Genomic DNA, 27,061 nt, shown 5'->3' with positions numbered 1-27,061 from the left:
GCTGCAGCTACTGAAGCTTGTGGGCTCTGGGTCCATTCTCTGCAACAAGAGAAGCCATCAAGATGAGAACCCCGCACCCTGCAACTAGAGAGTAGCCTTCACTCGCAGCAACTAGAGAAAACTTGCACTCAGCAATGAAGACCCAGTGCAGCAAAAAAAAAAAAAAAAGAGAGAGAAAGAGAGAGAGAGAGACAATGTTAAGTACTGGTGAGGGTGTAAAGCAACTGGAACTCTCACGCACTGTTTCTCCACCACCTCCCCACACTCCCTCCTCCCCCACCAAATCCCAGGCTCTCATACTTGAAACAGAGAGGGAAGGGCAGCAACCATGTCTGATTGACAGACACAATGAAACACCCCTCCAGAGCTGTGGTGAAGAGCATGGGCTTCAGATCTGGATGGGTGGGGTGGACAAGAACTGTCTGTGAGCCCCTAGAGTGTTAGGCTTGATCCAGTACTGTTCCTTTCCATGGGACTCACTCATCGCGTCTTCATACTTTATTGAGCACCTACTCTATGCCAACAGAGGCCCTGAAGCTGCTCCTGTTATGATCGCAATATAGAAAGGTGGCCCTGTTGGACTTTTCTAAATCCAGCCAGCCTGCTTGATCTCTGGTTTCCTCCTTTACACACTGCCATCAGGTCCCCAAGTGTCCTTCCTCTCTGAGAGGAGAAAAAACACCTATAATCCAAGCCTCTCCATCTTAGAAATAACCAAAGCAGCAGGGAGACCATCTATACTGGCCTTTCATGTCTCAAATCAGGAAAACTGTACCCTCCCTGGAACATGGAAGCCTAGGATTTTCTCTGTTCAAGGGTGCTGCAATGGACTGAATGGTTGTGCCTCCCTGAATATCATATGTTGAAATCCTAATGCCCAGCATGATGGTATTTATTAGGAGGTTAGGCCTTTGGGAGGAGGTTTTTAGGTAATGAGGGTGGAGCCCTCACAAATGGGATTGGAGTCCCTTATAAAAGGGACTCCAGAGAGCTCTCTTGCCCCTTTCACCCTGTGAAGATACGGTGAGAAGACAGTCGTTTATGAACCGGGAAGCCAGCCCTCAAGGAGACAATTAATCTGCCAGCACCTTGATCCTGGACTTTCCAGCCTCCAGAATCGTGCAAAAGAAAGGTTTGTTCTTTAAGCCACCCACTCTGTAGTATTTCTGTTATAGTTGACCAAGATGGGTGCTATTTTGTGGGGGCAGTATGACCTTGCACCCCACCAGCCCGCCCTTGCTTAGTGCTGTGTGACAATTCAGTTCAGCAGGTCCTGGATTCCTGCGCGGCAATGCACATTGGCTATGTCACATCTGGGAAGATCTGTGGATTCCCAAGTTCCTAAGCTCAGGAAAATGCAAGTGTCCAAATTCCAGGCGATGCTGATTGAGTAAGAAATCCATTAGGGACTTTCTCAGATAACTTTCCAAGACAGTGGCTCTTTGGTTACTGTCTTGGGATTGAACTCCCCACCGCCTAGGTCCTAAGATCACATATGCAGTTGTCTAACACGCATTGACAGATGAATGGATAAAGAAGTTGTGTACATATATACAACGGACTACTGCTCAGCCATAAAAAAGAACAAATCTGAGTCAGTTCCAGTGAGGTGGATGAACCCAGAGCCTGTTAAACAGAGTGAAGTAAGTCAGAAAGAAAAAAACAGATAATGTCTATAGGATCTCTATAGGACTAGAGACTCAGACAGGGAGAAGAGCTTGTGGACACAGTGGGGGAAGGAGAGGGCAGGATGGATTGAGAGTTTAGCATTGAAACATACACATTACCATATGTAAAACAGACAGCTAGTAGGACGTTGCTATATAACACGGGAGCTCAACCTGGTGCTCTGTGACAACATAGAGGGTGGGATGGGGTGGGGCGGGGATGAGGTTCCGTGGGGAGAAGAGGGCACATGTATCCTTACGGTTGGCTCATGTTGTTGTGCGGCAGAAACCAGCACAACATTGTAAAACAATTATCCTCCCCCCCCCAAAAAAAATACTACCATATGATTCTTCTTGTTTAATCCTTCTAACTCTAATCCTTTTTTTCTAATTAAGTATTATCGATCCTCTAAGCATAATATAATTACATAAGATTTGAGAAGCACTGTCTTTGTTTTAATACTGTTTTATCGTTATTTTGTTAAGTATACTGTCTAACAAAATTACTTGTGTTGTTCAGTCGCTAAGTCATGTCTGACTCTTTGTGACCCCAGGGACTGCAGCACGCCAGCTCCCCTGTCCTCCACTATCTCCCGGAGTTTGCTCAAATTCACGTCCATTGAGTTAGTGATGCTATATAACCATCTTATCCTCTGCCGCCCCCTTTTCCTTTTCCCTTTAATCTTTCCTGGCATCAGGGGTCTTTTCCAATGAGTAAGCTCTTCGCATCAGGTGGCCAAAGTATTGGAGCTTCAGCTTCAGTATCAGGCCTTCCAATGAATATTTAGGACTGATTTCCTTTAGAATTGACTGGCTTGATCTCCTTGCACTCCAGGGGACTCTCAAGAGTCTTCTCCAGCACCACAATTCGAAATCATCAGTTCTTTGACACTCAGCCTTCTTTACAGTCCAACTCTCACATCCATACATGACTACTGGGAAAACCATAGCTTTGACTATACAGACCTTTGTTGGCAAAGTGATGTCTCTGCTTTTTAACATGCTGTCTAGGTTTGCCACAGCTTTCCTTCCAAGGAGCAAGCATCTTTTAATTTCATGGCTGCAGTCACTGCTGTCCGCAGTGATTTTGGAGCCCAAGAAAATAAAATCTGTCACTGCTCCCACTTTCTCCCCATCTATTTGCCATGAAGTGATGAGACTAGATGCCATGGTCTTAGTTTTCTGAATGTTGAGTTTCAGGCCAGCTTTTTCACTCTCCTCTTTCACCCTCATCAAGAGGGTCTTTAGTTCCTCTTAGCTTTCTGCCATTAGAGTGGTGTCATCTGCAAATCTGAAGTTGTTGATATTTCTGCCAGCAATCTTGATTCCAGCTTGTGATTCAACCAGCCTGGCATTTTGCATGATGTACTCTGCAGTACTTGGTTGCTAAACTTTATGGGGGGAGTATGTCACTCCTAACAGCAGTCTCCAACCTTGTGGCAGCAGGGATAGGTTACATGGAAGACAATTTTTCCATGGACTGTGGGCAGGGGTGGGTGGTTTCTGGATGATTCTCATAAGGAGCGTGCAACCCAGCCCCCTCACACGTGCAGTTGACAAGGGTTCATGCTCCTATGAGAGTCTAATGCTGTCGCTGATCCGACAGGAGACAGAGCTTAGGCGGTAATGCGAGTGATGGGGAATGGCTGTAAATACAGATGAAGTTTCTCACTCGCCTGCTGCTCACCCCCTGCGGTACGGCCTGCTTCCTAACAGGCCACAGATCAACATCAGTCCGCAGGCGGGTTGGGCATCCTTGACTTAAAACATAAGTGGAACTGAACTCAGCGGGGGAGAAGGCACTAACTTCATAACCTTAACCCTTTAAGGATGGTCAGGGTTAGGAAATAGTCTCCCCATTTGAAGGGCTTCCCTGGTAGCTCAGCTGGTGAAGAATCTGCCTGCAATGCGGGAGACCCCGATGCAATTCCTGGGTCAGGAAGATGGGAGAAGGGAGAAGGGATAGGCCCTGGAGAAGGGATAGGCTACCCACTCGTTTCTTGTGTTTCCCTGGTAGCTCAGCTGGTAAAGAATCTGCCTGCAATGCAGGAGACCTGGGTTTGATCCCTGGGTTGGAAAGATCCCCTAGAGGAGGGCATGGCAACCCACTCTAGTATTCTTGCCTGGAGAATCCCTATGGACAGAGAAGCCTGGTGGGCTACATGGGGTTGCAAAGGGTCAGACCCGACTGAGCGACTAAGCATGGCATAGCCCTCCCCTTTTACAGATGAGGACACTGGGGTCTAAGAAGTAAATTCCTGGCCAAGCACAGGCTTCCTGCCTGACTCAATCTAGTGTTCCTTCTACTATATATCTCAAAAATAAGGTAGGATGGGGAGCAGAGAGGTGGGGAGAGAGGGGTAGAGTATTACAGCTCTCCTGTTTTTACTACGTTAGGTGTTTTCGTGTGTTATCACCATAACCAGGTGAGGTGATATTGCGCCCATTTTACAGATGAGGAAACAAATTCAGGAAAGCTGACTGATTTGCCCAAAGTAATGACAGCAACAAATGGCAAAGCAAAATCCAAACCCAGGTTTTGAATCTGTGCAGCGGCAGGCAGAGGCCTACTTTCTAGAAACAGAGTTTATTGGGTTCCCAGTCTGGTGAGTGACAAATTAGCAGGGTGTGATAATGCATGGTTCAGGCACTGACTTCTAAAAGCAGCTCTCAGGCGGTAGGTTAGAACTGCTTGAGGCTGGACAGTCTCGGGAATATGAGCTGGCCTCTCAAAGGAACCACCTGGAAAGAAACGAGTCACTTATGTTATTCTAGTAGATATGTTTTTTAAAAACATGTAAGTTTTGAGGTCAAACAAAATAAGACCATCAGCCTGGAAGGATGAAAGGCTGTTGAGAGTTTCAGCTCCAGTATGTCTTGTTATCTCAGGCCACGCTCTTAGGATTCTGCCCCCAAATACTTATTTTGGCTGTACACCCTCATCTCTTCTGTGCTGTGGGGCAAATCTGTGTTCCTGGCCCTCGGAAACAGGAGGAATCTGAGGTCTGCAGCGTAGCTGTCAACAACGCCTGGACGCCTTTTCCATCAGTCAAGCTCTGGCCCACCCATCTGTAACATCTGAGGCTTCACAGTGGTAAAGAATGTGCCTGCTGAGCAGGAGATGTAGGTTCGATCCCTGGGTCGGGATGATCCTGTGGAGGAGGAAACAGCAACCCACTCCAGTATTCTTGCCTGAAAAATCCCATGGACAGAGGAGCCTGGTGGGCTACCACGGGGTCATAAAGAGTCAGACACAACTTGGTGACTGAGCACACACACAGCGCTTCACAGAGAAATGAACAGAAACAGCTTCTCTTTAATAGTTGATCTGAGATTTCTGATGTGGTCCATTGCAATCACCCGCAGACAGGAAAGGCAAACTGAGTGCCTGCCCTGGGGGCAGGGGCTGGAGGCCCTTTCCTTTCCACTCCCAGCACTTGTTTCCTAACATCTGCTTCTTAACAGTGTGCAGCTGTCTTCCCCGTGAAACTCAAGCCATGTCAGGCCAGGACCCAGGGCTAGTTTCTCTCTGAAATCTCCAGCATCTAATCCAATATTTGGAACTCTGTAGGAGTCCCACCACGGTGGCTCGTGGAATAAACAGATGAATTAATGAATCAATAAGTTCTGTCCGACGATGACTGCTTCCCTGTACCAGGGGCCTGGCGGCTGGTGATGACTCTGAGGCTAATGATAAGGAAGAAGAAGTGAAGTTTGTTGTTCAAGGTTATAGCAAAGTTCCGGGCAGGGAGAACAGACGCTGACCTTCCCAACCTCAAAGCTTGCAGTAGCTTTTCCCAGTTGGCCCACGCCTTTTTGAAGCCCTCAACTGCATTTTCTTCCCCAGATAAAGTTGCTGCAGAGGCAAACCAATTCTCTGGTTAAGAGAAAAGAATGTGAGCAGGTTATCTATTGATTGCCATCCTTCCAGGTTTTATGGATAAAGACCCCCTACCTGGACTCTGCATGGAGCATTGACAGGCCAAGTGGCCGCATGATGGGAGGTCGAGAGGCCAGAGCTTTGAACAGCCTGATTTTAGCTCTCTGGTAATCTCTGCTGCGTGGGATGGCTTTCGACATTGGCATTTCCGCTCCCTGGGTTTTAAAGAATGAGAAATCTGTGGCTGATCACATATTCAGCAGCCAAAGGCACTTATTCGAAGACCTAAATTGCAGAAATAACTCGCCTGATTAGTTGAATGAATATGAGTCAGATCATCAAGCTCCATCTATGGATAAATCAGGATGAGCTAGCTGGGCCCAGTGGAGGGCAGGCCTCTTCTGCAAGTCTCATCAACCTCTTCTGCCGGGCCAAGACACACTTTCCCTGCAAGGTGGCTCAGGCAGGAATCCTTGAGCCTCTGCTCCTGAGAGAGGCTTTGCCTTGCTCTGCTTATGTCTCAGGACCAGCTGCACCCGGAGCCCCAGCTCCAAGGCAGATTTTCGAGTTCGCAGGCAACTGGACCTCTGATTATTCCCCAAGGGCAGATCCCCTGAGGATGAGCCCGGCTTAGTGAGGGACACGTGAAGAGGGCCCTGGCCTCACCCTGGGGCTACAAGCCTGTCCTAGTGCTTGCTGGTGAGTTCCTGCAAAACAAGCCTGAGCTTCTAGGTGTCAGCCTTAGATTAGCCCAGTCCAGCAGCATTATCACCAAGCAAATCTCTAACAGCCCTGCCCCATGCCCAACTCCCCCAGAGTGGCCTGCAAGGGTTCCCCCAGCCAGAGCCGGGCTCCCAAAAGGAAGAGTTCTAGAAGGAGTTACAGAGCCTCTGAGCACAGTGTACACTCTGCTTAGCCATACCACAGCCCAGCCTGTAGGCCAACCTTGCTGAGCTGTCAGAGACCTTACGGCTCCCCAAAAGTGGGCCTCCGGTCAACTCTTCCTCTCTCTGGAACACTCCCAAGAAGGCACGTCCCAGGGACTGAGGACCACACCTACGTCATAGAGGAATGGCACCCCAGCACCCACTGATTCTTCCTTTCCTGTTCCTATCATGCGATGGTGGCGGTGACGGGACTCTGAGAAGACCAGGCCTCGGGTGAGGTAGTCACAGAGTAAAGAGCTGGAGGAGACAAAGCAGGGGACAGGTACCATTAAACCATGCAACGGAAGGCTATACAGACCTAACCCTTTCCATCAAAGCTTAGAGGATCAGAGAGTTTGGGTTCCAACTGTGGCTCTGCAATTTGCTGGCTGTCTGACCCTGGCCAAAGTACATACCCTCTCTGGACTCCATTGTCCTCATCAGTAAAATGTAGATGTTTCTATATAGAATTATTTGTAAGACTCAGACTCAACAAATAATATAGTTAAAGCAGTCAGGAGAGTGCCATGTGGTAAATGCTTGCACATGTTAGGTAGCCCTGTTCTAAAAACCTATCTTAAGAAAATATTAGGACATGTATGCCAAGATTAGTGAGCTGACTTAGGAAGAATGGCAAAAAAAAATCAGAAATAATCTAAAGGTCCAGTAGAAAGGTAAGAAAAAAATATATTAAATGTATATACATATACGTACGTACTGTGCTGCAGTCTGTGGGGTCACAAAGAGTTGGACACGACTGAGGGAACTGAACTGATGTACATACATAAGCACGTGTGAATAGACACAACCTATATGTGTGTGTGTGTGTGTATGTGTTACTTCCCAGACGGCTCAGTGGGTAAAGAATCCACCTGCAATGTGGGAGACAGAAGAGGTGTGCGTTTGATCCCCAAGTCGGGAAGACCCCTGGAGGAGGATATGGCAGCCCACTCCAGGATCCTTGCTTGAAAATCCCCACAGACAGAGGAGTCTGCAGGGCTCCAGTCCAGCGGGTTGCAAAGAGTAGGACTCGACTGAGCACCCAGCCACACACATATACGTATGTGTTCATACGGCAGATGATTCCAGTGCCGTACACATGACGATACAGTTGCTAGTGTTTACCAGCTTGAAAAGGTGATCAGAAAAACACTTTAAGTGTTAAGTGGAAAAGGCAGATTACGAGAAAGTACTTTTTATATTATTCCATTTATGTAGAAATACATATTCATATATATGCATTTTTCATGAAAGAAGACATATCTGGAGAGACACATGAGACCGTGGGTCACCCTGAGTGATGCAACTTCAGGAGCCTTTTTTTCTGGTTCTTTGGAATTTTTAATTTCTCTACAATAGGCATATACTACATTTACCTTTTTTTTTTTTTAAAGGAAAAAAGAGATGGAGTAACTTTAAGGGGAGAAAAGGATTTTCACACCCAGATAATTCCAACACAGATAAAAGGATTTGTTCAAACTTCATCACTCTCCAACTGAGAAGAGGCGTGAAGAATGGCAACCTTAAAAGAGAAAATCCCACCTTTCAAAGGTATAGTGTCTGAGAAGAGTAGCTTAAAAATTGAGAGTGTCTCGGCCATCCCGATGCCTCCTTCCCTGTCGCTCCATCCCCCGGGACGCCAACCTTGAAAGTCAGCAATAAACCAGACACAGAAGGCGTCCTTCTCACAGGGAACACAAAATCAGAGTACCACAGTGACAATGACTTTCTACTTTACCTCGCAGAGAGACCCTTCCTGCTGAGATGGGGGAATTTGGGGCACAAATCAACTCTCTGGAAGGAGAAGACATTTTCACAGGATCAGCTGGAGGTCGGGGAAAACTGCAAAGTCTAAACATTCTTCGTGTCATAAGTTTGTCAGCTGTGTTGAAGTCGACAAGATGCTTACCCAGCATCTCAAGTCATATGCCCAATTGAAGTGGTTAAATGTGTAAGCTATAATAACCACTGCAAAGATTTCATAAGCCTATGCCCAGGGCTTTAGCAAGCCTGCCTGCCTCTTCTCTCCACAGCCAGACTGCCCAAGAGTGGGTCACAGGAGAGGAGCCACTGGTTTACCCACCAGCCCGTTTCCAGCATCTGAGCTGTGGCCTGGGGCTGGCACTGGATGTAGGGTCAGTCAGAAGCTGTGCCTGCCTTCAGGAAGCAGATTATACTACAGAGCATGTTCTTCCAAGAGGAAAACACAAATCCAGCTTGTGTTCCCTCACAAAGGTAACATCGGAGCTTGGAAGCAGCAAGGAAGAGAAAGGGGATAGATGGAGAGAGAGGCTGTCCCATGACTCAGCCTTGGGAGAGAGACGGGGGCCAAGGCTTCCTAGGTTCCTGACTGGTTCCTACGATCAGAGACAGGAGTGGAGATATGCTGAAGGTGTAAGGAGCCAGGTCAGTGCGCCAGGCAGGGGTCCGCAGGGGACTGGGCAGTGGGATGGGCACTTACAGGGGGAAGGCGGGGCCCGCCAGTGCCTAAGGAGATGGATCATTTGTGATAATACAGCTCCTTTGAGGTTTCTCTTATCAAAAGCATCCAAAATCCTCTCCTTGACCCCACAGGAGGGTGGGGCTAACATACATCCACACCCCCAGCCCCTTCTGAACCACACCTTAGAAAGAGCTCACAGTTACACTGTTACCTGGGGGTAGGGTTAGTTCCCAAGTACCATGTGGCTGGAAGGCACTGCCTTTTCATGATTGCTCTGCCTGCCATTAGCACAGGCCATGCTCACTGAACATCTGCTGAATGAACCCCTAGACAGGCTGGACCACTCACCCCACATGACTGTTCTCCGACCACCGCAGCCTTCCTGCTGAACTGGAGACTGGCCTTCAACATCCAATAAAGTGTGATCCCCCCTCATCTCACCCAGGTGGCAGACTCAGCATCCACAGTGGGGCAGGGGGCTCACCCTGGCCAAAGGCACCACCTGGGCTGAAGTGTCTGCGAGAAAGGGACTGATCACTTCGGGAACCACATCCTTTAGGCCTAGGAGGGTCCTGAGGGTCCCAACCCAGCCTGTGTATCAGAACCACTGGTGGGGAGAGTCTACAGTCTACAGGTTCCTGGGCCAGATCCAGACCCCCCTGAATCAGATTTTCTGGGGATAGAACACCAAAGTCTGCATTTGCAAAAGCCTATGGGTAATTCTGATGGTTTTCCCTGGTAAAAGCTACAAATTGGTCCACACTGCTCATTTCATAGACAGCAAGACTATGCCAGAGGGGAGAAAGTGTGTTGCCCAAAGTCACACAGGCAGAGCAGGGAGGGGACCTAATCCTCCTGCTTCCCCTGGCAACTCTGACAATATTAATAGTGAAAACTGATGATGATAATAGCAGCTACTATTTATCAGCTACTACTATTGGTAGCTCTAAGCCCTTCACGTGTATTAACCAACTGAACGCTCGCAACCGCCACTCTATGAGGCACACATTATTATTCTTGTGTTTTCCAGGATAGAAAACTGTGGCAGAGAGGTTCATTTAATCACCCAAGGTCACACAGCCAGAAAATGGTGACAATGGTGATGAGGCAACCTGTGACAAACCTGTGCTCTTGACCCATTGGTATAACTGCCTTCAATCACCAGGAGCCCCCCTTGGATTTTGCTTCCTCCCCAGTGTGCAGAATTGCAGACTCTGGGATGCTCTGGGGACTGGTCTCTGTGGAGCTGCCCAGCTTTGCACCCTGGATGGGGAAGACAGAGCCCCAGCCCAGATCCTGGGAGCCGGGGGTGTCCCAGAGAGAGGGTCTTGCTTGCCAAGGGACCTGCTTTTGCATTTCTATCTGGGTCTGAGTATGGTTCATGTCCTAGGAATTCAAGTCCCCTCAGATGAAGAGTTGACTCATTAGAAAAGATCCTGATGCTGGGAAAGACTGAAGGCAGGAGGAGAAGGGAACAATAGAGGAAGAGATGGTTGGATGGCATCACTGACTCAATGGACATGAGTTTGGCAAGCTCCAGGAGATGGCAGAGGACAGGGAGGCCTGGCGTACTACAGTCCATGGGGTCACAAAGAGTTGGACACAACTGAGCAACTGAACGACAACAACAGATGAAGCCACAACCCCAGTGGAAGGAAGGCCCCTCGCTGTGGATTAGGGCAAGAACAGAAGAGGCGGTTCCCCCGGACAGCCCCTATGATAGCATCTCAGACAGTGGTGAGCGTCATGCAGTAAGAGCCCTGTTTGAAGTGTTTGAGATTTTGTCCTCCTTGGTTTGGGGAAAACAAGTAACTACTCTGGCTTCACTTTTTCAGCCCAAGGCAGGGCAGAGGGACACCATGGACCAAGGCAAAGCTGTGTCAACAGAATCTCCGCGGCAATCTCCTTTTAATCAATAAACATACACAGGCCCTTCTTTGCCCTTCACCAGTCCTCTGGACACCCCAAAGCACCTTCTGGGCCTGATGACACGTTGCTGTCACACAGGGCCGGTGATGCAGGGACTCCTGGCCCATGGGGGGCTCACAGTCCCTGAGGCAGAAGAAAGAGGACAGGGGAGCTTTGGAGGCAGAGGAGCCTGGCTTGGAACCGCTGCTCTGCCTCTTTGCAGGCCTGGGTTGGTTAGTTCTTTTCAGAGCCTTGGTTTCCTCGTTACACCCACACCTCAAAGAGGCACCATCAGGAAAAAAGGAAACTCACGAGAAGGTTCCTGTGCTGGGAGGTGGGCACCTGCAGCGACTCCTGCCAGCGCAGTTCCAGCAGAGACCAAAAACCCTGGGCTGTTGGCAGGTATACTGCCAGCATTCCTGATAACAGTTCTTGTCAGGAAGAACTTCCCATGGACAGTGAGCAGGTGCAGGCTTTCCCAACCTGACTTTCACAGGTCCAACCCTGGTAAAATAAATAAACAACTCAAAATAATCTTTTACGGTTGCACTGGTATAAAGAAGCTGGATTCATTATTTTATATTTGCATTTTCTTCTGATTGGAAAAGAAATTAAAATGAAAATACTTTTGTAAGCCCCAGGCACTGCATGTCAGGGAGAGGTTAGGCCCTGCACAGGGAATGCCTGGCTGGATACAGATGCTCAGACAAGATCTCTTCCCTTCAAGCCCACAGCCTCTCATCTCCACTCCCACCAACCACTCTTGCAAGTGAGCACCAACATTCTACCCAGCAGGACCCCTTGACCTGGTCTGAGCCGCTCCCCAGCCTATAACAGAGATTTCATGGGTGTCTGTCAAAACCCTGAGCGACTCTGGGGTAGGTGCTGCCTCCTCCTGTATGACTCCTCCTAAGTGCCACTGTCTCTGTGACTCCCCAGCAACAAAATGTGGGGAATGTGATGAAAACTTTTCACATAGTCTCAAGAACTTGCTCAGCAGCTCTCGGTCAAAACTGACGTCCCCTCTCGCAGCTGCGTCACTCAGGCGCGCGTGTTCTGTCCGGCTGCACAGGCAGACATCATTTTTCTTTTCTCCAGTGAGCTCATCACGTTGTTCTTTGCACCCTCTTCCCTGTTCCAGACCTGGCTCAGAGCCCAGCACATAGTAGGTACTCAACGCAAAGCTGCAGAGCTGAATGAAAACTCTCCATGTCCCCCTGCGTTCTCAGTTGCTTGTTGCAAAATAACATCCAGACGCATTTCTGAGCAGCTACTATTTCGGGAATGGGTTGTTTAGGGAGTGGAGCCCTGGCTGCTAGACATAGGAAGCAGGCAGAGGGCCTCAGGCATAATGGCTCCCTTCCTCCCTGTCCTAATCATTTGCTTGGTCATCGGTGGGATTAGACAACAGCAATTATCCCACATGGTCTATTCCCAGAATTCAAAGTTACTGGGGGAGAAAATACAATTGTGCTTTATCCAGTCATTAAAAACAACAACAACAACAAAATAAGAGCAGTGGATTTTAAACCGCCTTTCAGACTTGATGAAAAGAAAAACAAACTTGAGTATTAGCTTCAAATTGTGCTGACAACACACTTCTGGATCCTTTTGTCCTCCTCCAGGCTCTTTTCAGAATTTTTCAACAATTCCTATTGATCCCTGCGTGGTTCTCATGCTGACCATTTATGCCCCTTCTGCGGAGCAGGGAACGGTTCCGCCGGCCTCAGAGGCCCCTGCGGGGAGGTGGGGGTGATGGGAAGTCCGGCCCCCACCCTCCAGAGGAGTGGCCACCACGGCCCGTGCAGCACCTCTCCCCCTGTAGCCGATCAGCCAGGCTGAAACACACTCCAAAGTGGCCCAATCACCCTACTCCTTTAGGACCTAGAAGTAACACGAGAGCCCATATGCCAGAGGCCCAAGGTGCATGGTGGGGAGATGAGCCCAGAGAGGGAAGGAGCTTGGCCTGGGTCACACAGCAGATTGGTGGCTGAGAAGCCATAAGAAGCCAGGTCTCCTGGCTTTTGGGGTCTGGGGTGAGGAGAAAACACTGGGAAGCAATCATGGGACTCCCTTAATATGCCAGCTGCCCACAGAGGGTCTCTCACCATGCCCTCACCCTCTCAATCCACAAAGAACACCTTTTAGACCCCAAGGGGCCATAGTCTCAGAGAAGGCAATGGCACCCCACTCCAGTACTCTTGCCTGGAAAATCCCATGGGCAGAGGAGCCTGGTGGGCTGCAGTCCATGGCGTCGCTAAGAGTCGGACACGACTGAGTGCCTTCACTTCACTTTTCACTTTCATGCATTGGAGAAGGAAATGGCAACCCACTCCAGTGTTCTTGCCTGGAGAATCCCAGGGACGGGGGAGGCTGGTGGGCTGCCGTCTATGGGGTCGCACAGAGTCGGACACGACGGAAGCGACGCAGCAGCAGCCGCAGGGCCGTAGTCTTGCTCCACCTCCCCTTTGAGGTCTTTGCACATGTGTTTCTGTTCCCATGATCCCGCTCTTATGCTCCTTTCATGTTTCAGGCCTCAGCAGAGGGCTCGTCCCCTCCCCACTCAGGAAATCCTTCTCAAGCCCATACCTCCAAGGATCAGTTAAGGAGCCCTTGGTATGAGCTTGTACCTCACAGCGCTCATATTGCCTTAACTGAAACTACAAGTTCCTGCATATGTCTCCCCGCTAGCCTGGGACATCCAGGTGGGCATCCATCTTGCTCCCTGGTACTTGCCTGTGTCTAGAGCAGGGTCTAGTGGCACACAGCAGGCACAGAATGATCACTGGCAGATAAAGAAATGGTCTTCTGTGATCCAGGAAGGTGTCATCATCCCCATTCCACAGAACAGAAAACTGAGTTCAGAAAGGAAACGTTCCACTTACCCAGTGAGTGAGTGGAAGAGCTGGGGTTTGGACAACTCAAGTCTCCTGACTCCAAAGTCGGCATTTTCTCTATTAAGACCCCTTTCCTAGCCCAGTAACTGAACTAGAGAAGTTTCAGTTCGTACCATCTTGGCTCGTGTGTCATAGCGAAGTGGGCTGGGAAGTAGAGAGGCCACCCATGGTGCTGGGGAGACAGTGTGGGAGCAGGAAGTGAAGGAAGCCACTGCTGACCGTTTGGTGCACTGCAAGGAGGCACTTGAGGCAAGCTGGCCCGAGAGCCTCGATCTGCCAGTAAGTCCAGGCAGGAGCGGCAGGGGCCAGCTCCAGACCAGGGCTGAGCCAGCAGCACAGGGCGGCTCTGCTTTGGGGAGCACAGGCCCAGGAAGCTGAGGCTTTGAACATGGGGTGTGGTGGGATCTTGATTCGGAGGGAGGCAGCATTCAGCAGGAGGCTAATACTGAGCACACTGAGGGCAGCAAGCACTAGTGAGGATCGTAGAACCAGAACCTCACACACAGCTGGTGGACTGCTGGCTTATCCTCTCTGGAAAGCTGGCAGCGTTCAACTAAAGCTCAACGTATGAACACAGAAGGACCCAGCAATTCAAACCCTGGGTAGATCTCAACATAGAGGACTGCTTGTTTCCACCAAAAGCACCTATCAAAGTGTTCACTAACTTCAAATCCTCTTCATAGCAATGTAAACGGGGCAGCCACTGTGGCAAACAGTAGCAGTTCCTCAAAAATTTGCACATACAGTTACCATATGACTCAGCAATTCCATTCCTGAGCATATATCAAAAGAAATAAAAACCAATATTTCATACACGAAAACTTATACATGAATGTTCATAGCAGCATCATTCATAACAGCCAAAGAAAAGCAGACACAATCCAAACATCCCCTGATAGCTAAACGGATAAATCAAATGTGGCATGCCCATACAGTGGAATATTACTTGCCAATAAGAAGAGATAAAGTACTGATATCTGCTACTGTGTGGATGAACCTTGAAACATGCTTAGTGAAAGAAGCCATTCACAAAAGGCCAGTTTTGTATGGTTCCTTTTATAGGAAGTGTTCAAAATAGACAAATCTGGGGACTTCCCTGGTGGTCCAGTGGCTAAGACTCCATGGTCTAAATTCAAGGGGCCCAGGTTCAATACCTGGTCAGGGAACTAGATCCCACATACCACAACTAACAGTTCGCATGCTGCAACTAAAGATCCTGAAGGCTGCAACTAAGACCAGTGCAGCCAAATGAATAAATAAATATTAAACAATAAAAAAAGAATAGACTAATCTATAAAGGGATAGAAAGCAGATTAGTGGTGGCTTAGGGCTGTTGGGGAGAGAGGGTTGGCAAGAAATGGTGAGTGACAGCTAAAGGGTGCAGAGTTTCCTTGTGGAATAGTGAAAATGTTTTAAAACTAATTGTAGTGATAATTGCAAATATAATCAATCACTAAATTTTCAACAAACAAATAAACAAAAAGTGTTTATAGCAGTTTTCTCGTAATTACCAAATCCTGGGAACAAAGATGTCCAGGAACAGCAGAATGGGTAAACTTGAAAAAGAATGAACCCTTCATGATACAATTATGAGTGAAAGAAAGTAAACCATAGACGAACATAAAGTGTGATATGAACATATTTTTTTTTGGCTGCACCTTGAGGTATGTGGGATCTTAGTTCCCTGACCAGGGATGGAACCTGCCCCGCCTGCATTGGAAGCATGGAGCCTGGACTCCACTTCCACTGGACCAGCAGGGAAGTCCATGATAGGAAATTTTAAAGCAGACAAAACAAATCTAAGGTGATAGAATTCAGACTAGTGGTGGCCCTTGGGGACCGTGGACCAGGAAGTATCTGGGGGAACATTCTAGGGATAACAGAAATGCTCTCTGTCTTGATCTGTGGGGGTGGTTATAGGGGTGTATCTACTAGTAAAACTCACTGGACTGCGCACTTAAGATTTGGGCATTTTATTCTAGGTTACAAGTTACATCTCAATTTTTTAAAAGTATTTAATTAAAAAGATAATGGCTCAAGTCACAGGACCAGGGTTCAAGTCCTGGCTGTCAGGCCTTCCCGAGAGTCCCTGTCCCCCTATGGCTCTTTCCCCATCTTTAGACACTGGACCAGATGGTTTCAAAGACTCCAGCTGGCACGGACAGTCTGAGATTCTGTGAATTCACATACCTATTTGTCACGGAGTTTGCTGGGAAATTTGGCAAGTGCTCGCCACCAGTGTGGTGCAAAGAGAAGAAGGCTGGCTGTCTGCTGTGGGCTCTGCCTTGTTTCCAAGGAAGGGAAGGTCTTTGGAAATTGGGCAGGAACACGTCACCCCAGGAGGGAATGTCAGTTTCAATATGAATCATCTTATGCATCGCCAGTAACTTCCTCTGGGAATAGATACCCTGACTCACTCCTCCCCAACAGGAGCAAGACTTGCCACTAAAATTTCAGATTTCAAGAGAATCGGTATATCCCAAATAGCTTCTCCGAGGCAAAAAAAAAAAAAAGGCAATCAGCCTAGTAACCAACCAAGAGTCATAGAAAGGACACTGAGAGCCCAGGGTGCAAACCTCTTTGTCCTAAAGCAGAGACCGGGCCCAGAGGAGGTCGCCGGCTCACTTGGCTGCTGGCGCCAGGGCTGGGACGGGGACCTAAAGCTCTGAGCCTTGAGTTTTCTTTTTACAACAACCTGCTGCTATATTTTCTAAAGAAATAAATTATGCTCTGTGCTGGTGGGAAGCCTTTCAAATGAAAAGAAAAAGAAAACAGCCAAGATGCATCTTAATTAGAAACTGCTTGGGGGAAAAAAACAAAATCTTTGTGGGGAGGAGGGTGCAGAGCAGTGGGCTCTGAATGGTCAGCTGCCCAAGAGCCTGAAAGTCTAGCGGGCTGATACAGAGGGAAGCCTGTTGCTTTGCTAACCACCCAGGTGGACATTCTGGTCTTTAGAAAGTGACCAGGGAACTGTGGCTCTGTCATTCGAGGCCACAGGGAGGCCACCACGGGGGGCAGAACCTGACCGGCAGTTGCCAGTCCTATCTGTCCTTCACATGCGTGGGGTACACACTTTCATCCTATTTCCCTCCTTGCACTAAAGGCCGTTTGCCAGTGACCACTGCTTCTAATCCATTTCCTCTGAGCTTTGACATCCTCTGGCTTCCGGATGGAGCAGCCTGGGCTCCTCAGACACGTGACTACCGGGAAGGTCTGTTCGCTGCCCTGAAGCCTGACCCAGTCTACCCAAGGAATTGCGACATCATCACCTCCGCTGAGGCTGATGACAGCTCTTTCTCCAAAACAAACTCCAAGCTTGGGTCAGGAATGTGCACCACGGCCGGCCAAAATCAGCGAGTGGCATGGCCTGACATCCATTTTCCAAGAACTAAGGACACGTGGTGTTTTGTTTTGTTTTTCAGAAAAACAAAACAAAACAAAACCCAGACCTCTGAAAAACAAAACTTATAAGAGCGGATATGGCATTTTCAACCAGATAAGTCCAAGTGCCCTGGTACTTGATAAGACAGGAGACAGGAAAAGGGCTGGGAAGGGTGTGTCTGCACTTGGGGGAAAAAAATCTACTGTTTCATGAGGAGTTACTAAGTGCAGGCTCTGTACTGGGAGGACCAAGGCCTGCTGGCCCCTTTTTACAGGTGAGTAAACTGAGGTTCAGAGAACTCTGTCTCTTGTCCACCTTAAATCAGCAGGTAAATCTGAACCAGGGATTTAAGCCTGGGCACATCTCCAAAGTCAAAACCGCTGCCACCCAGAAACAGACTCAGAGACCCATGGAAACAATGCGGAGATCCATGGAAAATGGGGAAATGACTGATTTCCCCAAACAGTCTGCAAAGCGTGCAGTTCCCCTGGCAGCCATGCTGCAGTGTGTGTGTGTGTGTGTGTAAGACTGTGAACCTTTTGTGGAAGGCACTGCTAAGTCATACGCCACAGCACTATTGTAAAAATGACATCTTGGGGCCTGGACTGATTCCCTCTTCAACATCATATTTGCTCCATTTACAAGGCAAAGATGATTTTTTCCCCCTCTCTGCCAAGGCCAAACATTCCCGGGCTGTGATCTGAAAATTGTGCTGTGTTCATTTTAGCTCTTGACTCACCCAAGGCCATAAATCATCCCTCGAAATGGGGATCTGGTTGGGCAGTTCTATCAGGGATTCAGCAGGTGGAGGCAAAATCCAATCCGGGACTCTCACGGTCACCCGGGGACGGCTCAGAGATTCTGGCCACACAAGCACCTCTATCCTCCAAAGAGAAGATGCCCGAGATCAGAGCCGCTGACTAAGCAGGACTGCTGCTCTTTCAGGGTCAGCCTGCTGACTCCTATTGCACTTTGTGATGGGGGAGGTCAAGGCAGCTGCAGAGGAGGTCAAGGCAGCTGCAGAAGATGCGAGCACAGCAGGGCCAGGAAGAAGGGCTTCAGGGAAAACAGGGCAGGCAGAGACTGCAGGGAGCAATTCATTCATTCAACAATATTTATCGAGAGCCTACTGTGTGCCAGGCACTGCTGTTTTCCTTGGGATGTAATTATTCTCACAATTATTTTACAATAGACACAATAATAACAGCAGTAGCTTACTGTTAATGGTGCATATGGGCAAGTATATTTAAGCATATGGGCAGGTTTTCCACACATCAGCTTTTACCTAATCCTCGCCACTGCTGGGGGAAGCAGGTATTATCCTCATGGTACAGACGGAGAAACTGAGGTGCAGAGAGTTTAAGAATCTGGCCCAAGGTCACATGACTAGTAAGTGGCAGATCTGGGATTCAAACTCAGGCTGGCCTGGTTCTCAAATCCATGGTTCATCAAATCCATCATGCTGACAGCCAATGGTGTGGTGGCAGAAAAGAGGGAAATCTTAATGTTTCTCCCAGGCCCTGTATGGTCAACTGATGTCTAATGTCATGATGCCTTTGGATGGGTGGCTGCAGACCCTGACCTGAAATACAGGTCCTTCTGAGCTTCCCTGAGGGCAGTGGAGTAGAAGAAGCAATACCACCCACCCGGAGACCATCCCCTGGCTCTGCTCCCTTCTCTACAGATGCTCATGTGGTCACTGGGAGACACGGTAGTGTTAGTGGTTTGTGGACTGGGCTTTGGAATCTGATGGAGCTGTGATCAAGTCTCTGCTTGATTACTGTATGACTAAGCAAGTCCTAAAACTTTTCAGGCCTCAGTTTCCTCATCTGTGAAATGGGGATAAGTGGATAATTCATATCGTAGCAGAGCTGTGTGGAGGACATGAGAGAAAGCAGCTACGGTGCCAGGTGTAATACATGTACAGGAAGCAGGTGGGCTCTTGGCCCCTAAATCATACACCTCCTAAAAGACAATTTACTCTTGCTAGAGTTCTGAGAAAGTCCAGCTCCTGGTGGTGATCTGCCCAGGACCACAGCCTTGCTTTGTCAACTGGGCTAACCTCAGAGTGGGTGGTGCAAAGAGCACAGGGCTGGGACTTCGGCCTCCAGAGTTCAAATTCCAGGCCTACAATTAGCATGCTGTGTCACCCTGGGCAAGTGCCTTCCCTGCTCGGGGCTTGGTTTCCCCACGTCTAAGATGAAGGAGTTGGACTTGTCATCAAAGGGCCTCTCTGGTGGGGACCTCCCCAGACTCTGTATCCAGTACTGATTTCCCCCACTGCTGAGGGAGAATGAAGGTTTTACGATGGCTCTTCTTGGGAGGATTAATGCTAAGTGCTTCAAGGCTGGCAGCTGGCACTGAGTGCGAGGTCTCGTTTCTCTCTTGGAAGCCCTTCTGCTGGCAGGAGGCCAATTTATTCCACAGCCTTGAACCCTAACCTTCTCTTGACTTTTCCCTGTTAAAAATTCCACTGTAAGCTGCTTAAATGAAAGGATGAGAGGTACACTGCCTACCAGTGGCAGGCCCACTCATGATCTGCCATGGGCACTTGAGGGCTGCAGGGAACAGGGCAGGAGGGATCAGGGCTGGGAAAGCCCTGGAGTCCTCATGTGGGTCCCTGAGCCCAAGACACTTGGTCACAGCCCAGTCAAAGCGGGAGAAGCGCACACTGTCCTACAGGTCTTACATCATCCTCATAGCAGCTGAACTGAAGGATGCTTTCTATGTGCCAGGTGTGGATACAAGCACTTCTCACGTATTAACTCATTCAGTTCTCAAAACAATCCTATGAGTCGACATGACTGTCCCCACTTCATAGCTGGAAACTGAGGCCCAGAAAGGTTAAGAAACTCACCTAAGGTCACACAGCTGAGAAGTGGCAGGGTAGCAAGCAAGCCCAAGCCGTCTGGTCTTAGAGTCCGTGCTCTTCAGCTGACTTCTTTAATATTGCCCCAGGATCTAGCAGCAGCCCCTTTTACAGGTAAGGAGGCTGGGCCTCTGAGTACTGAGCAAGCTGCTACACTTTATAGCATCCCCAGCAGCGGCTTTATGGCAGATTCCCCTACACTCCCCTCCTCGAATATGTTCTGCAAGTGGCGGGCTCACCTCTGTGACTTCACAGGGATGACAGCATTGCTACAGCGTGTCGCTTGTGCCCGTGAGGAACAGGCCGTGTCCTCCCTGCTGGCAGCTAGTGGTCTTGAGGGCATTTTCTGGCAGGATCTGCAGAGCAGGACTGCGGTGAATTGAAAGCCACTTTAACACTCAATTGTTCAGGACACAAAAGCTAGCTTGAGAGGTGCCTCACCCAGAGGTCTGACTCTCCAAGTGAGAACAGATTCAGGAAGGGACACATGGGCGGCAGGGAGGAGAGATATAGTTAGGTGAAGCGCCCCGTGTGGAGCCCAGGCTTCGCGTCCGATGTCCTGGCTGCAGCCCCTGTAAATCCTGCAGAGCCAGGCACTGGCGTGAACCCGTCACTCCTCCCCGTATGCAACTCTCCTGGTCCTGCAGGCCTGGGGAGGAGGATGTCAGAGCTCACGCCAGACCGATAGGCACCAGCACGCAGCTCAGGGACCCCGGACATCCACCCAGCTGGGCAGAGCAGGGTGGGGACGGCTGACAGCTGACCATGCCCTGCAGGGCTCAGCTTCCAGTGAGGTGACTGATGACAGAGGCTGCCAGAGCCCAGGAACGATGCCACCCATAAGCCCGTATGAGCCCAGCAAAAGCAGCAGTGGTGTGACAAGCAGCTTAATTCAGGCCAGTTCATCTCCCACCTTCTAGAATAGTCTGGCTTCCAAGTCCCTCGCAGGTCCAACCCAAACTAGAACCTCCTCCAGGCTCCTCAAATGCCCCAAAACCCTCCTCCTCCGGGGGTGCTCCCATAAGCCTCTGTACCATCAGATCCATTTGCGGCAATGATAAGCATAACTACCACCTATTAAGACAGTTCTGTTGCAAAGCCCTGGGCTGGGCTGCGGTAATGTTTTCCTTTTTTTTTCCAAAGATGTATTTATTTACTTTTTTGGGGGTGGGGGGGTTGTGCTGGGTCTTCATTGCTGCACACAGGCTTAGGTGTGTGGGCTTCAGTACCTGGGGCTCACGGGCTCTACAGTGTGGCCTCAGTAGGCACGTTGGCTTAGTTGCTCTGTGGCGTGTGGGATTTTCTCAGACCAGGGATCGAACCCATGTCCCCTACATCGGCAGGAAGATTCTTAACCACTGGACCACTGGGGAAGCCCCTGGGATAATGTTTTTATTAGTTCCACTTTACAGGAAACTCAGGCTCAGGGAGAAATGCCTTGCCCAGGGTGACTCAGATAGGAAGTAGTGAAGTCAATCTGAACTTGCTGGGCTCCAGGGGCCCAGAACCACAAGCCAGAGAAGGACTGTTGATCCCCTCTAGTTGTTCCTCATTCTGAGAGCACCTAGATGACCTCAGAGAGGCCCCAAGGAAGGGTTCCCAGTGTACATCTTGGCAGAGATGGTGGAGTTATCGCTGTACCATTTATCCCTGCGTCCCCAGCAGTTAGCGCCAGACGTGGCGCTAAACAAGCAGCTGCTGAGTGAAAGCACAAGAAACTAAGGCTAGTTTCTCCTTGCCCAGTGCCTGGGGCCCTGCATGTCCTCTTTTCCCAGGAGATAGCCGCCCAATGCGGCTCAACTGCTGGCTGCAGAAGGCAGGCCTTGCTTCATGCCAGGACTGCTGCGGGCATGGGGCGCTGGGGCGCCCAGGGCCTTGCCAAGGCTGCTCATGGGAGATAGGGGGCCTCAGCACCCCCGTGGGCTCACCTAGGCAACTGCCAACCACATGTATTACAGTGGAGATCTTAAATCACTCCTATATACCTGGCCCTTTGTTCAGGGTGTTCCTGCACCCTCTCATAGCAACTCGAGTGTGAAAGATGAATGAACAGGAGCCCAGAGAGGTCAAGTGACTTGGACTTGGACACACAGATAGCTCAGGGCAGAGTGAGGACTTGCACCCAGGTCTCCTGGTTCAAGATCCAGGTTTCTATGCATCGTTCCAGGCTGCCCTCTCTCCCTCAGGCTCCGTGATGGGAAAGGGGTTGGAGGGTTGAGATGTACATCACAGGCCCTGAGGAATTTCATAAAATGGGACTTGGTTCAGCCCAGTTCCTCCCAGTATGGTCCCCATTGGGTGCTCCCTCTGTCCCCATGAGTGGTCACAGCAGTAGCTAAGCCCATGTGCTGCAGTTTCAGAAATCAACAGCCTCCCCTCCACCTCCACCAATTTCCTGAATATTTGCACCCCGTGCAGAGAGGAAAGGATTACCTCCCTCGATGACACTGGTAACTAAAGCTCTAACAACTCTGATGAGAGCCACACTGGCCATCTTTCGCCAGGGCTGATGTGGGTATTGAGGAAGGTCCATGATCTGGGCAGGAAGGCAGTGAGCCTCCAAAACTGGAGTGCACACATTTCATATTTGAGGTTAAAGAAACATCTGCCTTCCTCCTTCCAACTCAGGAGTCCTCTCTCCAAACCTGTTCTAAGACAACATTTTGTCCACAAAGATGGTAACAATGTGCTATTTCTACTGGTGAAAAATTGGAAAGAACATTTGTCCAACATCAGTGGAATGGTTAAATGAATTATGGCACGTCAATGCAATAACTGTATTCAATAAAAATATTCTTTTTTTTTTTTTTTGGCCATACCACATGGCATGAAGGATATCTTAGTTGCCTGACCAGAGATCGAACCTGTGCCCCCTGCCATGGCAGAGTCTTAACCACTGGACCACCAGAGAAGTCTCCCCATTAAAAATATTCTTTATGAAAAATTTTACATGAGTTAAGGAAACACGATATAACATTAAGTTAAAAAAAGAAGGAACATAATATTATATAGAGAATAGGGAAGAGAATACTGAAGAAAAGATTGAAAGGAAAGAAGCCACAGCATGTTAAAAAGCAGAGACATTACTTTGCTGACAGAGGTCCGTTTAGTCAAAGCTATGGTTTTTCCAGGAGTCATGAATGGATGTGAGAGTTGGACCATAAAGAAGGCTGAGTGCCAAAGAATTGATGCTTTTGAACTGTGGTGTTGGAGAAGACTCTTGAGAGTCCCTTGGACTACAAGGAGATCAAACCAGTCAATCCTAAAGGAATTCAATCCTGAATATTCATTGGAAGGACTTATGCTGAAGCTGAAGCTCTAATGCTTTGGCCACCTGATGTGAAGAGCTGACTCATTAGAAAAGACCCTGATGCTGGGAAAGACTGAAGGCAGGAGGAGAAGGGGATGACAGAGGATGAGGTGGTTGGATGGCATCACTGACTCGATGGACATGAGTTTGCGCAAGCTCTGGGAGTTGGTGACAGGGAGGCCTGGTGTGCTGCAGTCCACGGGGTCGCAAAGAGTCAGACACGACTGAGCAACTGAACAACAACAAAGCCAAGATGTCCGCAGAGGCTGCATCTATGTGGCAGAATGAGTTATTTTTTGCCAGCGTTACACTTTTGATACTTTCTCTTATCCCCTACATGCCTATCATAATTAGGGGAAAAAAGCAAGATTCACCCAAATCACACCCTCCTACTCAAGGGACGTGAACTGTCTGAACAGCCTGAAGGGTCAGGATGCTGCCTGGTGTAGATCCTGGGTCTCTTTGCACATAACACAAATACGCATGGGAGGCTTTTCTTTGTAAACCTGCTTTTGAAAATTTTCTGCAGAATTTCATCTGACTTAGGTCTTTGGTTCTCAGTGTCAGGAGTCTGTGCTTCTGAGGAGTGGGAAATACAGGTGAGGAGTTTCTGTCTCCAGCCCCGCTCTGCCCAAATAGCTCCTGTCTCTCAGGGAAGAAGAAAGCCCGGTGCCTCCAGCATCTTCTCACGTGAAAGGCCTGCAGAGAAGGGAGCTGGCAGTTTGTCCAGGAATTACATTTGGAACCTGAAGCCGTGCCGGCAATGAGGCACTCTGCAGACTCTCCAGCTGAGAGGGGCTTTCGAGGCTCTGGGTGAGGAGGATATCGTGGCGGCAAAGGGCAGAGAGGTCGGGCAATGAGGCTGCAGGTCAAAGTCAAGCTGCCAACATGCAGCAGCACCCGTGGGGCTCCCTAACGTGACTGTGTGTTCACCAAGCCAGCCGGCGACAGACACGCTCCCAAGACCCCCAAAGCAGTGTGCGTGCCCAGTTTATCAGAAGCGTGTCTGGTTTCTCTAGGCAAACATCCCAGGTCATTTTACAGCCTCTTGAAGGAGCGGATTTAAACCCCATCCTGTATCCTTCAGATCTGCCTGCCTTCTCTGTGGAAACACGTGTCCATCACTCACTGTCCCCACTCATATTTCCAAGTCTGTCTGCTCTGAAAATTAACAACAGGTGCATAGAAAGAAGAGTGTGAGGTGAGGGAGAAGCATGTGGGTTTCCCTCAAACCTAGAAGGCTCAGCAACCTAGACAACCCCGAAGGGAACTCACACTTAGGAGCCTCCAGGTCTGGAGAAAGAGGGACACCACTCAGGAGGCAAAAAAGCCAACAATAAAACTGTCCCGGAGCAGGGCTACTGCTCGGCCCCCAGGGGCAGGGGTTCTCCCGAGGTCAGCTCACCGAACATGTTGCCCTCGTAGCCGTCTCTCGTGAGGGGCCGGAGCTCGTTTTTCCCCATCGCGTAGCGCTTGTAGCTCTGCCAGGCGAAACGCATCATCTGTAAGAAGAGCAGAAGCAGAGGCTGAGCGTGGAGAGTCGCGGTGGCACGGGCTGGCCGCACAGCCTCGCCTCCTGCAGCTGGATCTGAAACCACACGGCGAAAACAATCTTCCGCCCTGAGGAAGACAACTTCCTCTCACCACCATTTTCATAGTCACATCTGGAAGCCCATTCTCCTCAGACCACCCCACGCATCCTCCGTCTACCCACAGACTCCGCAGAGATGACACAAACGATACTAAGTCCCTTCTGGCCATCCGGATGTGAGTGCCACCGTGGAAAGACACCTCCTCCGTGAAGCCTTCTTGGACTTAAAGTGACCCTTTGAAGGGAAGGAAAGGAAACTCCCCGAGGGATGTCTTGGAGAAGGAAATGGCAACCCACTCCAGTGTTCTTGACTGGAGAAAATCCCAGGGACGGGGGAGGCTGGTGGGCTGCCGTCTATGGGGTCGCCACAGAGTCAGACATGACTGAAGCAACTTAGCAGCAGCAGCAGCAGCAGCAGCAGAAGGATGTCTGTTAGAATCTAATAGAACCATGCCCTGTGGGAGGGATTAACTCCCGTAGAGATAGGTCAAGACAGGAGGTAACCTGCCTGGGGTTACCCAGTGAGTCAGTGAGAATGCCAGGACTTGAGGGCATGCCCTCTGGCCCGAAGTCTTAAGTCTGTTCCCTGAAGTCAGTGCAGGAGTCTCCTTGAACTCCTCCAACACTTGGCTTGGCTGTCCCAGGCCTCCGAGCACCCCAGCGGGTCACTGTTAGTTTTCGCTTCACTGGCTCTGGACCGTGAACTCTTGAAAGCCATTAAACTATACTTTGTTTGCCTCAGTTTCCCCAAAGCACCCTGCACAGGTCTTGGCAATGAGTATCTGTCAGCTCTGTCTCCCAGTGCGTGCGTGAGTTCTTACTGTGCTAAGTCACTTCAGTTATGACCGACTCTTTGTGACCCTATGAACTGGAGCCCACCAGGCTCCTCTGTCCATGGGATTTTGCAGGCAAGAACACTGGAGTGGGGTGCCATGCCTTTCTCCGGGGGATCTTCCTGACCCAGGGATCCAATCCGCATCTCCTACATCTCCTGCACTAGCAGGCGGGTTCTTTACCATGAACACCATCATTAGGTGAATTATGTCAGCCCCTTGGGAGCATCACAGAAGCAACTCTGTCCCCTAACTGCGCTTAGCACTGGAGGCTGGAGGGACGCAAGGTGACAATTTGTCCCCAGGCCTGCTACCCCACCCCTCCCCAGGTCTGCCTTGTGCCTTTGACGGCAGGCTGAAGGAAGGGGACAGCTGAGCAGGGCTCTGGGGTGACCACAGGGATGAGGAAGGGGCCAGGCCAGGCAGTGGAGGCACTCCTGAGGGACAGGGAGGTGGGAGGCAGCCTGGGCTAGTGGAAGGAACTCAGGCTTCCGGGCCAGGGAGGCCTGGCTTCTAATTCTCTCTCTGCCACTATCTCTTTGATTTTGGCAAGTGACTAAAAGTCTCTAAGCCTCAGCTGCCTCATCTCTGAGATGGGAATAACAAGGCCTGCTCTGCCACAATCCTGAAAGGTTTAAATGAAAGCAAGTAGCTGGAAGTGCCCAGTTTTCGACCCGACACAGCAAGTGATCAGTAAACACAAGTCCTCCTTCCTGCTCAGCCTTTAAGATGCCAGTTGGGTTCTCCAAGCCTTATCCACCCACCCCTCCTCTCATCCACCTTATTAGTTCTCAGACTTGGACTGTATCCGCGTCACCTGGGGAGCTTGTTAAAACAGGCTGTTGGGCCCCATCCTTGAGTTTCTGATCCAGCAGGTCTCGGGGGGGACCTGAGGTTTTTGGCTAAGAGACTCCCCACGGTCCACGGGCCACACCTGAGAGCCACTGGTCTACTGTGTGTGTTTATTTCTACTTCTCAGCTCACTTCCAGATAGTCTGGCACCCTTCTGCTTTTTCCCTTCGGTCTCCCGGCCCACCTTCCAGCTTCAGCTCTGTCTTTCTGGACAATGCTCCCTGCACTCTCCATGCTCTGGCACTCCTGGTGCCAAGCCATGTCTTCCAGGCACACCTAGACAGTAACTATCGCCATGCTCACCACTGGGGCCCAAACACACAGACCCAGAGGGCACACCTGCCAGGGCTATGACCTGCGCTCTCCATGAGATCATGATACTAGCATAATCTAGTATTAGCTCTCCACTTCAGGGATGATGAAAGTGAGGCTCCGAGATGGAAGGTGGGCAGGGAGGCACAGTCAGCAGGGCTGGTGGTGTGCAGCCCTCTCAAGTCCCAGGC

General features: G+C 49.8%; 1 protein-coding gene across 1 annotated transcript in view; it reads right to left on the bottom strand.

Annotated features, from left to right (window-relative positions):
* MAN1C1 (mannosidase alpha class 1C member 1) overlaps window positions 1-27,061 on the bottom strand; it is a 147,677-nt gene that overhangs the window by 61,197 nt on the left and 59,419 nt on the right. Inside the window, exon 2 of the mRNA XM_040229608.1 lies at window positions 24,688-24,784. Coding sequence (XP_040085542.1) covers window positions 24,688-24,784 — 97 coding nt within the window. The remainder of the gene's footprint in view (window positions 1-24,687; window positions 24,785-27,061) is intronic.

Source organism: Oryx dammah, unplaced genomic scaffold, assembly GCF_014754425.2.
Source record: "Oryx dammah isolate SB20612 unplaced genomic scaffold, SCBI_Odam_1.1 HiC_scaffold_27, whole genome shotgun sequence".
In the NCBI taxonomy this organism is placed as follows: domain Eukaryota; kingdom Metazoa; phylum Chordata; class Mammalia; order Artiodactyla; family Bovidae; genus Oryx; species Oryx dammah.
Note: the sequence above shows the minus strand (reverse complement) of the source record. Positions and strands in the feature narration are given on the sequence as shown.